This window comes from Eretmochelys imbricata, chromosome 22, assembly GCF_965152235.1.
Source record: "Eretmochelys imbricata isolate rEreImb1 chromosome 22, rEreImb1.hap1, whole genome shotgun sequence".
Lineage (NCBI taxonomy): Eukaryota > Metazoa > Chordata > Testudines > Cheloniidae > Eretmochelys > Eretmochelys imbricata.
The window spans coordinates 14548777-14561992 of NC_135593.1; the positions used below are offsets into that span (position 1 = coordinate 14548777).

Here is a 13216-nt window from a genome sequence, read left to right on the forward strand (position 1 = left end):
GGTGCAGGGCACTGGCTGCTGTAAACAAAGCCGCAGAGAATCCAGGGCCCTTGCTTTCTGTTTAGGCTCCTGCTCTCTGCTGCCATCTGTCCCTGTCACTTGCTTGCGTCTCTGCAGCACCCCCTGTGGCAAGTGGTCGCTGGGTTTGAGTCTAATTGAGAGGACAGAGCATCCCCAGCATGTGTGAGATCCTTGCCCGCCCTCTGTCCCCTCCTCCCCCGTGTGGGTGGGGCAGAGTGAGTGCTCCAGGATCGGGGTGGGGGTGCTGCCAAGCATCCCAGGAATTTCCCCACCATCTCTCCCGACCTATTGGGGTCTTGGTGACAGATTCTGGGGGGGAACCTCAAAGCTAGGGATGGGTTGGGAATGAGAGGGGGGTTCACGACCCATTCAGTCCTTGGTTTCTCTGCTGAGTCCGCCCACCTAGGGTCAGTTAGCAGCATTTCTGGTGGTGCGCTATGTCCCCCTGGGAGCTGGACTGAGACCTGACAAACTCATTTCCCATGTGGCCACCGAATGGCTGTCAGCCGGGACCAGCTCTCGGTCACCACCCCGCCAGGCTGGATTTGAACCTGGTTGGGATCAGTGATTGTAATGAGTGGTTGTGTCAGCTCTAAGCCTCAGAGGATATCGAGTCACGTTCTGTGGCTGTACTGGAGAGGGGAGCGGGGAAGGCTGGGCTGTCCTGGGCTAATGATAACATGAGAAGCAATAAATCTGTCAGCCACGCTCATGCTCCAAGGCTTCAATGGACTGTCAAATGGGGTCAGGAAGGAATTCCACACGCACAGTGACACGCAGACAGATGTGTGCACGCACACACATGCTCCCTGACCTGCTGCAGGTTACATAAAGGGCCTGGGGCATTATGGCGTCACCTAGTTCATCATCCTCTGAGTGGGTGACCCTGCCCTGCACGTTGGGTCGCCGTTGGCCCCAGCGCAAAGTGGGTCTAAAATGCAGCCCCATAAAAAGGTGGTTCCTTCCCTGCCGTGGGGTCAGTGGGTTTCATGTTTGTGGGGACTGCGCGGCTCAGTCTGCTCCACTCGCCCTCCGTGCTGAGCACCTGCCCCACCCCAGCACTGGGGACTTAGGAAGGGGGCTTGGTTTGGATTGGATCCCAACCCCCTATTGGCCCCTCTCTGCTGTCTGCCCCCACACAAGTACATCCCCCTTTCCATCCCACCCGCCATAACCCGCTCTAGAACCCAGCTGTGCCACTCCTGAGCCTACCCCATGCTCCTACCCTTGCCAGCCCTCAGGATACGGGGCGCCTGATGGACTTGGCTTCACACAGCCAGGTCCCGCTGCCATGGAGTGGGCCCGCGCTGCTGTGCATAGGATTTGGCCATATTCAGCACAGGGCTCCAACCAGCTGGTGCGTCCCCGCTGTGGGGCCTGCTGGGCCTTGCCCCTGTGCATCCCAGCCCCTCCGGTGACCGGCTCAGGGGGTTTTCTCCCCGGCAGTTGGAGAGGGATGTTTGTCTCTCCCGTCCAGAGATTTTAAGTCTCCCACAGCTACATTGGCCAAGTCACCTCCATGCTCCCACAGCAGGGGTCTCCTGCCCCGAATGCTGGCTCATAAGGGGTCTCCAGCCTTTTCTCAATATGTGGGGGAGGGGGGGATTCCAGGTCTCTAGCCCCTGTCTGTCCCCAGGGCAGCCTCCAAGCCTGGGGCAGGGTGTGTGCAGCGTGTTGGGGCGGGTGCCATTGGGGCAGGGACTCAAGGTGCCCACTGTGCTCTTGCTTTGCAGTCAATGCCACCAGCGGTGCCCCCGGAGCCCCGGTCTCCAGGATGTCCCAGCTTTCCTCCCCGCTGAAGCGCTATGGAGACACCTCCCGCTACCCCGCCTCCTCCTACAGTAAATCCCCCACCAGCTACGGCTCCTACTCTTCCTATGGCTCCAGCTTTGTCGCCTCTTACCCGGACAAGGACAAGGTCAGCTTCAAGCCGAGCCCCCCCAGCAGCTATCTGCCCTCCAGCCGGCTGCGGACCTCGGGGACCTCCCCGACCAGTAGCTACGATGCGGGCCGTCTGGCGCTGTGCCCAGAGTCCAGCATCAGGCTGAGCCCGAGCTATGGCCGCATGCTGGCCAGGCCTCTGGGCAGCGGGGGCCTGAGCGGGGGAGCGTGCTATGCCTACACCGGCACCACCAGCAGCCCCACCAGCTACATGGCGACACCATCCACGCTCAGCCGCAAGAAGTCCAGCAGCCACTCGGACCTGGCGCGGGAGTTCGCCGGGCTGCACACCTCCGAACCCTACCGCCTGGACTCACCCACCCGCACCCCACTCCTCGCCCGCAACCGCCAGGAGCTCTGTGCCCTGCAGAGCCTGTATCAGGCCGCCAGCCGCTCCGAGTACGTCAAGGAGTACCTGGAGTCCTGCAGCAGGAAGGACAACCGCACCCCCGGCTGCTCCCGCAGTCCCACCCAAGAAGTGCTCACCCCTATGCTCCGGCCCAACAGCCGCTGCCCCAGCCAGCCATGGGAGAGGAGTGAGAGCCGGACAGACTCCCCAGCCAGGGACCCCTCGGTAGGTGCTGCCGGCTTGGCGCGGGGATCTCGTGTGTTTGGGGGGGGGGCAAGTAACCTCGCAGGGCTGCTGATGGGGAGCAGGGACAGGGAGGAGAGAGGCTGCCCATGGGGCACAGGTGGAAGAGCAGGTGAAGTGTTGGGAGGAGGCCCAAGAATAGAGCAGCCTGAACCAAATCCACCTCCTGATCCAAGCTTCGCAGCTGTTCCCCACCCCCAAACCTGAGCCCCACAGACACTGAGAAGAAGCCACACCTGGAGCCAAATGCTGTGCATGCCCCCCCTGAGCTATAGCTCAGCCTATAGCTGGGTGGGGGCAACTCGGGGTGATGCAGCCCCACAGGCATGCGGCCGAGTGGGTGTGAGCCCGGCTGGACTCACTGATGGGGCTGGAACAAAACATCCTGCTGCCAGTGGCTGATCCACCCTGGGTCTCTGTGAACTGCGGTCTCCAGCCGGCCTGGCTCAGATGGGTGGTGTGGCTTAGTGGGTAGAACACTGGGGCTTAGGAGAGACCCAGCTTCTATTCTCAGCTCTGTCGCTGGCCTGCTGGGAGACCTTGGGCAAGTCACTTTAACCTCCCCGTGCCTTGGGAAGAATGATACAGACCCCTGTGGTAAAGTGCGTTGAGAGCTGCTGATGAGCGTGCTCGAGAAGAGCTAGGTGGAATTATCAAATGGTGCAAAGATACCTCACAAACACCCCCGTGTGCTGTGAAGTCATCAGCTCGGTCGAGTTCCCATCACTGAAACCACCTCACTGCTGACACTGCCCGGCCCCCTTACTGGCAATCTGGGCAGTGAGGCTAAGGACTGAATGGGTGGTGCATAGAAACTGAGCTACCCTGTCTATGGGGCGGCGGGGGGGGAGGATGGGGAGTCCCTGATCCCAAGCTGCACCTCCCAGATTCACATTCCCTCGGGAGAGGGGTGGGCTGGATTTCCAGTGCCTTTGGGCTTTAAACCACCCAAGCCCCTTCATGTGTCTTTTCCCCTCCAATAGTAGAGGGAATGGGCAGGATTGGCTCATCCCAGTGAGGTTTCGGGCTGGGGTCTGCTCACAGCATCCCTTGCTCACTCACAATGAGGAGGGGTTTGTACCCGGGGGCACAGCTGGAAGTGGGGGTGGGGGAAGTGCCAATGCCCCCACCCCCTTCAATCCTTTGATCTGGTTCTCATCACCCACGGGAAGGACGGCCCATGGCTGCGGGGGTGGGACCTGAGGTCTGTGGGCTCCATCCCAGGGCACAGAGCGTGCTTGGGGCAGCTGTGATCTGTGGTAGGGCACCTGCTTCTTGCTGGCCAGGTGTTACACATGAAACCTGTTAGCTCGTCACACGCGGCCCAGACCCTGGTCGGGGTGGCTAGTTTCTGGCAGCCCCTGGTGCCTTAGGGTCTGCTGTCGGAATGGAGAGAATCCCGCGGATCCTCCCCTGAGCCCCAGCTTCACTCACCCTCCCCGTGCACGGATCCCTGGGAGGAGGCAGGGCAGAGAGGGGGCCCTGGGTTCTTGCCGTGGCATACTCCTGAGAGATTTCTAGGCGTGCCCTGAGCGCTTCTCAGCTGCCTGTTGACGTGCTGCGTGTGTGTGTTTGTCTGCGCGCGCGTGCCAAAGCTGATATTAAGCAATTATACCTGTTCTGTAAACTCTGGGGATTGGAGTCCGGGAGAGAATGCGAGATGGACACAGAGACCTAATTAGGGGCACTGAGCCGCGTAGCCAACTCACCCCTTGGCTTCCAAGCCTCCCCCTCTGGCCTAGGCTGTGCAGGGCCAGGTTCTTCCGGGAGTCCTGTTCCAGGGACCCAGTCCAGCCAGACATCCTCGCACTGTGGCTGCCCTGGGGCAGCTGGGGGGTCAAACCCATCCCCTTCTGCTGCTCCCCTGATGCTGCATCCTTGTGCCGTTGCAGCAACCCCTTCATCATCCCACCGGTAGCGGGTCTGTGCTGCCCGTTTCTGGGTGTTCGGGAAGCCTAAACCGCTGGCTCTGGAGCTGTGGTCACAGCAGGCTGGGGAGAGGGCAGGTCAGGAGGGAGGGGCATTGGCAGAGCTGTGCGTGGGACGCCAAGGACTGGAGTGGCAGGAGATGCAGCCGGGCAGGACTGTATGTGAGACATTTGCACCACACCTGCACCCGCTGCCTCTGGCCCCCGCCCAGTCCGTTCTTTGCTGTCACGAATCACCCCAATCAGCCCTGCTTGTCTGGCATGGACCAGGCAGCGCTTGCAGCTGGAGACGCCCATCTGGGGCGGCTGGTTTGGTGTGTGCCAGTTACTGTACAGTGCAAGATGGGGACACAGTCCTGTTTCCAGAACCCAACCGCACCCCTCCCAGCTGTGCCATGTTGGAGCTTCCTGTGCCCTACTTATCCCAGAGGCCGTGGGGCTGGGCACCTGGACCAGAAAACAGGGTTCCCATGCAGAGCTGATGAGAGGGAGAACAGGTGGACAGTTGTACTGGGGCCCCAAAACATCTGTAACGTGCATGTAAATTAAGTGAAATAGGAAGCAAACATGATGTACCAGAGACCCAAATTTCTCTCCACGGCCCTGTTCTCATGTGACTGTCACTGGGAATATCCAGTCCCTTTCCTCTCTGCTGAGATGCCTCGGCTGTATGGGACAATGGATCCGTTCAGTGGCACCATTAGGCAAGGGACTTTTTAGCCAGGGAGGGAGCAGCAGCCTTCTCTGGCATTTCCCTGGCTGCTGGTTTCTGGTGAACTGTGACGCGGGCAGTGGAGCATTTAATACCCTGGGTACAGATCAGAGACGTCATGTCACCAAAGCCCCAGCCCAGGGCTGAGCCTCCCACGCCCACAGCCCATCATGTGAGCACATGGGACCAGACTGGTAATTTTCCACTTGGATTTCATTCCAAGATCTCGTCTCAGCCCCTTGGTCGCTTTTTCTGTCCCTCTCTGCCCTTCCTCCCCAGGGGAAACGAGACTGGCTGAGTAAAGGGCCCTGGGCCTGGGACTTGCCGTTGGGCCTTGGGATTGGGCTAAGAGACGGTGACTAGCTTCAAGCTGCTTTGCTTTCATACAAGTTCTGCCCCCCTTGCCCAGGGGGCTCTGTTTTCTCACTATGGGTTTGTAGAAGGAGCTGGACAAGTGGAGAGAGATCCTGAGAATCAGCTGTGTGGGGAGGGGGGAATCTTGTGCACCCCTGGCCCCCACCCTGCCCTAAATTCCAGCGGCTGGGCCAGGGCTCTAAACTCGGGGATCACATCTGTATTTGAGGGGAAATTGCTTTGGGAAGAGCAGTAACAAAATCCAGCTGCTTGGGGCGGCCCCATCAACCACATCCCTCCTGTTCTCTCACTGCAGATATCAGGCAAAAGCCTGCCACAGCAGGTGTGGCTCCCGGCCCCTGGCAGTGGTAACAGGCACCAAAAATAGCCCCAATAGGAAGACAGGAGCTGCCCGGGCTCCACAGAGATCAGCCTCCGACAGCGGCCACCACCAGCTGGGCCGGGGGAGAGACGAGGACCCGCGTTGCTCCAGCTCCCTGACCCTAAGCACTTGGGCCCAGATCCTCAAAGGTATTGAGGCTCCCAATCCCACTGGTTTCTGGGCCTTAGTGCTTAGCTTATGCCGCGTAGGGGAGGCACCTACAGTACTGAGGCTGTGATGTGACTGGGACCTACCCGGAGGGCTGCTAGCCAATGCCCCCGTGGGTTAGTCCATCCTGAGAGGCCACTGGCTGATGTCAGTGGCTATTTGTCCACTAGAAGTGTTCTGAGGTGTTTAACCCTGGTGTGCATGCCCCTGGGGCCTTGGAGAAGCTCAGTGGAGACTCTGGGCCTGATCTCCACCCAGTGGTTATACAACCAACCAGGAAGGAACTGGCTGCGGCGGGGCAAGGCAGGAGTCAGGCAAGCTCAGGGCCGGTCCGTGGGGCTGCAGTGCCAAGGGGGTCAGGTTTCAGAGTCCTGGTGAGTGAGTCTGCAGCCGGGTGGCTCAGTCCCTGCCTGGGATGTTCAGAGCCCTCTTGCTGCTGGGATGTCGGCTCGTCCCCCCGCCCCAAGGCTGTCTTACACCACGGGATGGGGCAGCCGTAGGCGTCAGGTCATGGCTGAGTACGAGAGTGTCTGGGCTCCAGGGCTGATCTGGGGGGGCAGGACTGGGGAAGCTGCCTGAAAATGCCCAGCTGTATCCAGGAATTGTCTCCTCTGGGGGGCCTCCAGCAGCCCCCAATACATCCCTGGTCAGGCAGGTGGGGACGCTGCAGTTTTCTTGCCCTGCACAGATGCAAACCCAGGTCTGTGCTGTCCTGCCCCAGTCCTGGAGGCTTGGAAGTGGACGAGAGCGGTCAGGAGTCTGGGGGACTCCCCTTTTCCTGCCTGGTGGTCTACCCCTGAGTGGCAAGAGGAGGGTTTTCAGGCTGTTGATTTCTTTCGTCCAGGCATTGCACTGCGGGCACTGGCTGAGGCATTCGCATAAGCAACCGCGTGTACAGCTTTGCCCCGCACACCAACACTAGCTCACACCCCAGCGTGCAGGGCTGCAGCTTGCCAGGGCCAGTCTCCCCTGCAGTGTTGCCCACTGGCACCATGCTCAGCTGGGCTCAGCCCTTTCCCTGCCTCGGGCTGAGGCTGAGCCTTGCTCGAGCGCAAGGGGTGCCTGCACTGATCTGTGCAGTTCCCTGGCATGCACAGAAATAGGAGAAACCCCCCTCCCAGCTCTTTCCTTCCCCTCCCAGACTGACCCTGTCTTGCCATGTGCAGGAGCCTGGCTTGGGGAGCGGAGTTGGGGCAGGTTCTCTCCAGCCCTTGCTGGCAGGTCCCCACCAGGGACATTACATAACAGGCTTAATCCCTCCTTAATCCTCCAGTCTCTGTGTCTGACTTTCCCACCATTACTTTCTCTCTTATTTCAGCTCTTGTCCTCTTTCTTACTGCCCTTTCTCCCAGAGGGGACAGCTTCTCCAGCATCTCTGGAACCACAGGGGCGAACCCTGGCAGGGCCAGCTTGGCCCTTCTCCTCCCCAGGGAATCACACACAGTCCCCTCCCTGCGCAGGACTCTGGGGCCAGCACGTCAAAGCCCTGCTCCTCCCTGGTGCAGCTTTGTGTGAGAGCCACAGGTTTGCCCTGTGCTTCTTGGTCAAAATCCCTACGTGCCCTCCTTCCATGGTCCACCCCAGAGACAGCTGCATTCAGCAGTAGGTGAGGGATCCTTGCGTTTATCACCTGTGAGGCCCTTGAGAGCATAAAAGCCGATTATTTATCCTCTCCTGTCCCATCTCCCCCACCGCCGTGTAGCTGGGAACAGTTCAGAACTCCGGCCTCAGCCGTGGGGCAGGATGGGAGGGGGTGCAGCCGGGCATGACCAGCACTGGGAGGAGCCACTGGCCAAGTTGCGGGGAAGGCAAATCCTGATGCCAGGCTCTAGTCGCCTCCCTGCAGGCTCCAACACATGGCTGGCCACACACAGTCCGTCTGCCAGGGGGTGGGAGAGCGCGGCTGCTCTTGGGGCTGGATGCTTTGCAGAGCACTTGGGTCTGGGTCTACCGGCTCCATGTAACCGCTGACACCGGCATGTGGGGGCCCAGGCAGGGGGGCTTTGTTCTGGACCTGCTCTGCACAGGTGCCAGTGACGAGACAAGGTAGCAGAGAGTCAGGAGCAGCGTCTGTCTGATCTGTCACCACGCGCACCCAGCTCTCCCTCTCTCCTGGCAGTTCTGTAGCTCCCACTACATTCATGGCTGGTGTGGGGAGGAGTAGGTGTCATTCCCCCACCCCCCCTCATTCCAAACACATCTCCCGCACAGCAGCATTGGGGTGTCCGCTAGGCTGCAGCACCCGGTCTGATGGCTAGAACAGAGGGTCAGGGAAGTTTGAACTCCTGACTCAGTGGGCTGCACTCAGGCTCTGGGTTCCCCTCCAAGCAATGGGGTATGGATTACGTGTGGCACTGACCGACCTGTCTCTCGGGACCCTAGGCCTCACGCCTGCCACCACTGTCTATGCAGTGTGTGACACAATCCGGCAGCTGTGGGGGCCTCTCCCCTCCCTGCGGGGGATCATTTACTGGGGTGGGGGGGTTTCAGAGGCCTGACTGGGTCCCCCACAGGCCCCCCATCAGATGTCCTCTGCAGGCAGTGTCATTCCCCATTTGTTGCGCTTTGCAGGTAGGCCGTTCCCACCTCCTCCCCGGAGCCTGGAATGGGGTTACGTCTGCTTTTTCATGTACACAGGCATGGTGGGCAGGAGAAGTCTGTCTTCAGGCTCCTTCCTGTGTCCTGGGCTCGCCCCAGATGCCTGTTACAATCCATCCTGATCCAGGGACTCCCTCCCCTCTGTCACCCTGGTCCTGAGCACCCTTTTCTCCCACTCTGTGATCCCAATCGGCTTTTCCCAGGCAGTGCCTTAGTGTTTACTGGGTTAGAACAAAACACGTAGTACGTTCTTAATGGTGACCTTAGCCCGGACCCTGGCCCACCTCCTGCGATGAGTCAGAGCCTCTCCAGAGCAGCAAGCTTTTGGTTAGAGCTGTATGAGCAATGGATTTTTCTGTTCGCTGGCAAGTCTGAAAAACAGGGGGGGAATTGTTTCAAGTTAAATCGAAAATGACATTTTCCGTGAATCAAACAAAATTTTTTTTAAATGTTGATGTTGGGCTTTATTCCCCCCCACCCCCGTTTTTATTTATTTATTTATTTATTTACTTATATATATATATAGATATAGATAAGTGAAGGTCGTTTTGAATTGAAAGGTCAAAACAGTTTGGTTTTTTGGGAATTTTTTTTCCCCACTGTTTTTTTCTTCCCCCTTCTCCCCTCCCCCCCCCCCCCCCCCCCGTCAACAACGTCCCGAAATCGACACAAAGTTGTGAAGTGTTTTGGTCGACCCAAATCTGCATTTTTCACCCAAAAAGGTTTCAATTGGAAGTTGTGCCCAGCTGTAGCCCTGCTCTAGGTTTTGGGGCGTAGGCATGATGGCATGTAGATGGTACTAGTCGGGGCGGGGGGTGACCAGGAGGTGCAGTGTGGGGGCAGCTGTCCTGGCCGGAGGTTATAGTGCTCACTGATAGTTTAATGTTCTCTGCTGTTTTCCGGTCTTATTTTTTTTTCCGAGCCAAGAAGCAAAATCATAAATAATAATTAAACCACAAACACAAAGCGCCGGAAGCGGCTTGTGGAGAGGGGTAGGAGAGGCTGCCAGCCCAGGTTTCCGATCGGTTCTGCTCCATTAACCGGGAGGCGTGGGTCACGCTGGTTGCTTGCGGTCACTTTGGAGCCGTTGCGTCTTTGAAGCTGCACTCCCTTGGCTACACGGTCCCCGGGCCGTTTCCCCCTCAACCTCAGCCTGGGCTACTTAGGATGTTGGGTGGTGGAAAGCAAAGATCATAGGAGTTATTAGAGCAAGAATCTGGGAGTCAGGACTCCTGGGTTCAGTTCCTGGCGATGGAAGGGGAGTGTGGTCTAATGGCTAGAGCAGGAGGCACGGGAGTCAGGGCTCCCAGATCCTGTTCTTGTTTCTGGAAAGGAGTGTTGTCCAGTGGTAAAGCAGCATGGACTCCTAAGTTCTAGTCTTGATCTCTGCCCCTGACCATGTGATTGCAGTGCTCCATGCCTCCGTTTACCTTGCCACTGGGGACAACAACCTGGCCCCAGCTGTGAAGCTTCTTGAACGAACATCCTTTCAGTGCTCTGGGAGTCTCGGGTGAAAGGGCAAGGCGGTCAGTCAGCTCCCGCGGAGGGGGCCGGATGGCAGGGCACCCTTTGCTTCCCAGCTGTGCTGGTCGAGCTCCCGGACTTGTGCGGCCCCATTAACTGCCCAGAACATCAGGTGAACTGAGTATCCGGTGGCTGCAGCCACCCATAAACTTGCCGCCAGCTGCTCACGCTTCCGTCCCAACCAGCTCCTGGGACTGGCTTGCAGCCAGTGCCTGAACCCATTGGCCTTTTACTGCCAGCTGGCTCTTGGCATCCTCTCCTGGGAAGGTCACTGCTTGGGAGCTGCACCAGGGCCCCGGGAGAGTGGGGACGACGGGGTCAGCATGTTGCCCGCCCCGTCTTGCCCCCTGCGACAGCTCCTGGGGCTGTGGGTTCGGCTCCCCTCTGGGATCACACACAGCCCAGCTGCGTTCGATCAATAACCCGGCTTCCGGGAAGCCTGTCGTCAGCTGAGTCGCAGGGGCCTTTCTCTGGATTCCGGCAGCCGCCACAGCTGTGTGCTTATGGCCCTGGCTCCTGTTACCCCACTGGCAGCGAGGGACATGGCAAACCCTCATGTACCCCCTGAGGGTGGGGGGGATGGGACAGCATGAAACTGCGGGGTCTAGGGATGCAGCGGCCGCTCTGCTCTGCACAGGTTGTCCCCTACAATGAGTAACAACTTTCAGCTGCGACTGGCTCCAGTGCCCCGGAGGGGAAGGGTCCCATATCCCATGCCCCACTCGCCCAAGCCAACCAGTCCTCTCCACCTGTAACCAGATTGAAGCTGGTGCCCGCTAGAGGGGAAAGGGCACATGTCGTATTCCCCAGCCCCTGAGCCAGGTTTGTGGTGTCTCTTTACTGACTTGTTCTTTGCATTGCTGGGATGGGAGATGGGTCCATTTGGACCTAGGTCTGGAGGGGAACCGGCCCCAAGCTCTGGGGAAGGGGGTGGGTTGCGTCCCTTGGTTCTGGCCTTAGGCTGTCGCCGCGGCTGATGGCTCATTGCAGAGCTGCCGGCAGAGTGGGAAGCTGCCTGGGAGCGTGCGTTTGCACAGTGTGAGTTGGGGCCAGGAGGGTAAAGTATTCACCCCCAGGCGCTCCATCTCATAATGACCCCTGTCATGCTGTGGGACCTGCTGAGCTGGAGCAGCCTGGCCCCTGGGCACCACCAGCCCAGAATGGTTCCCAGACCTCCGTTGGGGGCGCCCTGCCTGGCTCCCCCCAGTTCTGGTGGGTGACTCCGGCCCAACTTGGGGGTCAGTGCTCTCTACGCCTGCGTAACACAAGAGAGGCAAGAGCATCTAGAGCGGGAGGCCTAAGCTGGCCAGGGGGAGGGAGGGCTTGGCACTACCAGGCAAATCCTCTGCCCTTGGGAGTGCAGAGAAAACACTAGCGTGGCTGAGAGCCAACTGGCTGACACTCCGAGCATGGCCTGGAGGGCAAAGCTGGGGCTCATGTGCCCCCTGCTTTCTGGGGCTGCTTGGAAAATATCTGCCATCCCTTTCCACCCCCCCCCACCCTCCCCCCCCACACACCCTGATGCCCTCATGGGGACGTCGCCAGGGAGTTTGTGGGTGAACCAGCTGCCGTGGGAGTGATTGGAGCTTCCACTGACTCTTCTCCCTGCACGAGCCATCTCAGGGTGTCTGGGGTTCATCTCCCGCTCTGCACTCACCTGAGCAGGTGACAGGCAGCTCCACCATGTAGCACCCCTGCCTCCTCTCTTCGGATCTCACCCCTGGCTCGTTGGTTGCATGGTCACTCTTCTCTGGCTTTGCGCCATCTCCCATTTTCCATGTCTAGTGCGTGATCTGCCAGTTTGTATTAGCGTGGGTCCACTCCAGCTTTGCTATCACGGTGCACGGACAGTCCTGCTAGGGTGGACCCTCTGTCACAGGAATCCTTCGGAGTCTGGCTTTCACGTTGCATGGTTGGGTTTGACCTGGTCTTCCCGGTGATTTGGTGTGCATCTGTTTATACAGCGTGCGTGTATGTATACAGTGTACACTTTTGTTTGTGTGTGTCTTCCTGTGTAGGCAGTTTGTGTGTATACAGAGTGTGTGTCTATATACTATGCATGTGAATGTGTGTACACTGCATGTGTACATGTGGTGGGGGGGGTGTAGACAGTATACTTTAGCTTGGAAGGATTAGATTTTTGTTGGTAAACATTCATTTCGCCACACACCCACAAACTGATGAAAATACATTTCAATCTATAGTCACTGAAATGGACAGATTTTCTGAAACCCAGCGTCGACTGTCATAGAATACTTATTGTTCCCCTCCCCATAATTTCCCACAACTTTGACAATTGAAACAGATACAAAATGTTAGAAGTTTAAAAAGAAACTGACAGTACCACTCAAATGATGTAAAAAGAATTGAATTCTGCCAAGCCTACGTACAGGGGGTGCAGAGTGCAGACCTCTGTGTATGCAGTGTGTGTGTGTGTGTGTACACTGTCGGCTGTGAGTTGGGAGCAAGGGTAGGCATTTGTGTCCATGTTGCGTATGTGTCTGTGTACAGTATACTGTGTGTGTGTATATACACACAGTGTTAAATTAAATGACTGTCACACTTCGATGAGGAAATCTAAGTCCCCTGCAGATGAACACTGCAAGGCGCTGCCTTAGGTATTTTTAAAGCTGCCAGAAATAGTGCCCTCCTCTCATCCTCCAACCTATAGTTAGCTCCCCCAGAACATTTCTGCAGAAGCCTCAATCTGGGGATGGAGGAGGCTACCTTGGTTTTGGAGCAATTAGCATGAAAATAACAACCACCCTGGGCCTCTCCTATCCCTGACTCCTGGAGTGGGGTAATCGGAGGGGGGTGGCTTCTGTGCTTCACCCAGTGTGGTTATTAGGAGGCCGGCCCGCGTGCTGGACTTGGGCCGCTCACGTGAGCCGCGCTGCTTAGTGTCAGCTGGAGGCTTGAAAGCCAGTTTGTGCTGGGCAGAAACTGTCAATCTGTTCTTCCAAATACCCAGGAGGAAAACATGCTGAGGCTAATAG

The 13216-nt window shown here is 58.1% G+C and overlaps 1 protein-coding gene across 3 annotated transcripts in view; it reads left to right on the top strand.

Moving 5' to 3' along the window:
- Positions 1–1795: 1795 nt before the first annotated feature.
- USP2 (ubiquitin specific peptidase 2) overlaps positions 1796–13216 on the top strand; it is a 50964-nt gene continuing 39543 nt past the window's right edge. For 2 of the 3 annotated variants that reach the window (XM_077839917.1, XM_077839916.1), the window contains exon 1: positions 1796–2536. In XM_077839917.1, the coding sequence (XP_077696043.1) occupies positions 1796–2536 (741 nt within the window). Of the gene's footprint in view, positions 2555–13216 lie in introns of all 3 variants that reach the window. The other variant, XM_077839915.1, reaches the window with a different exon arrangement.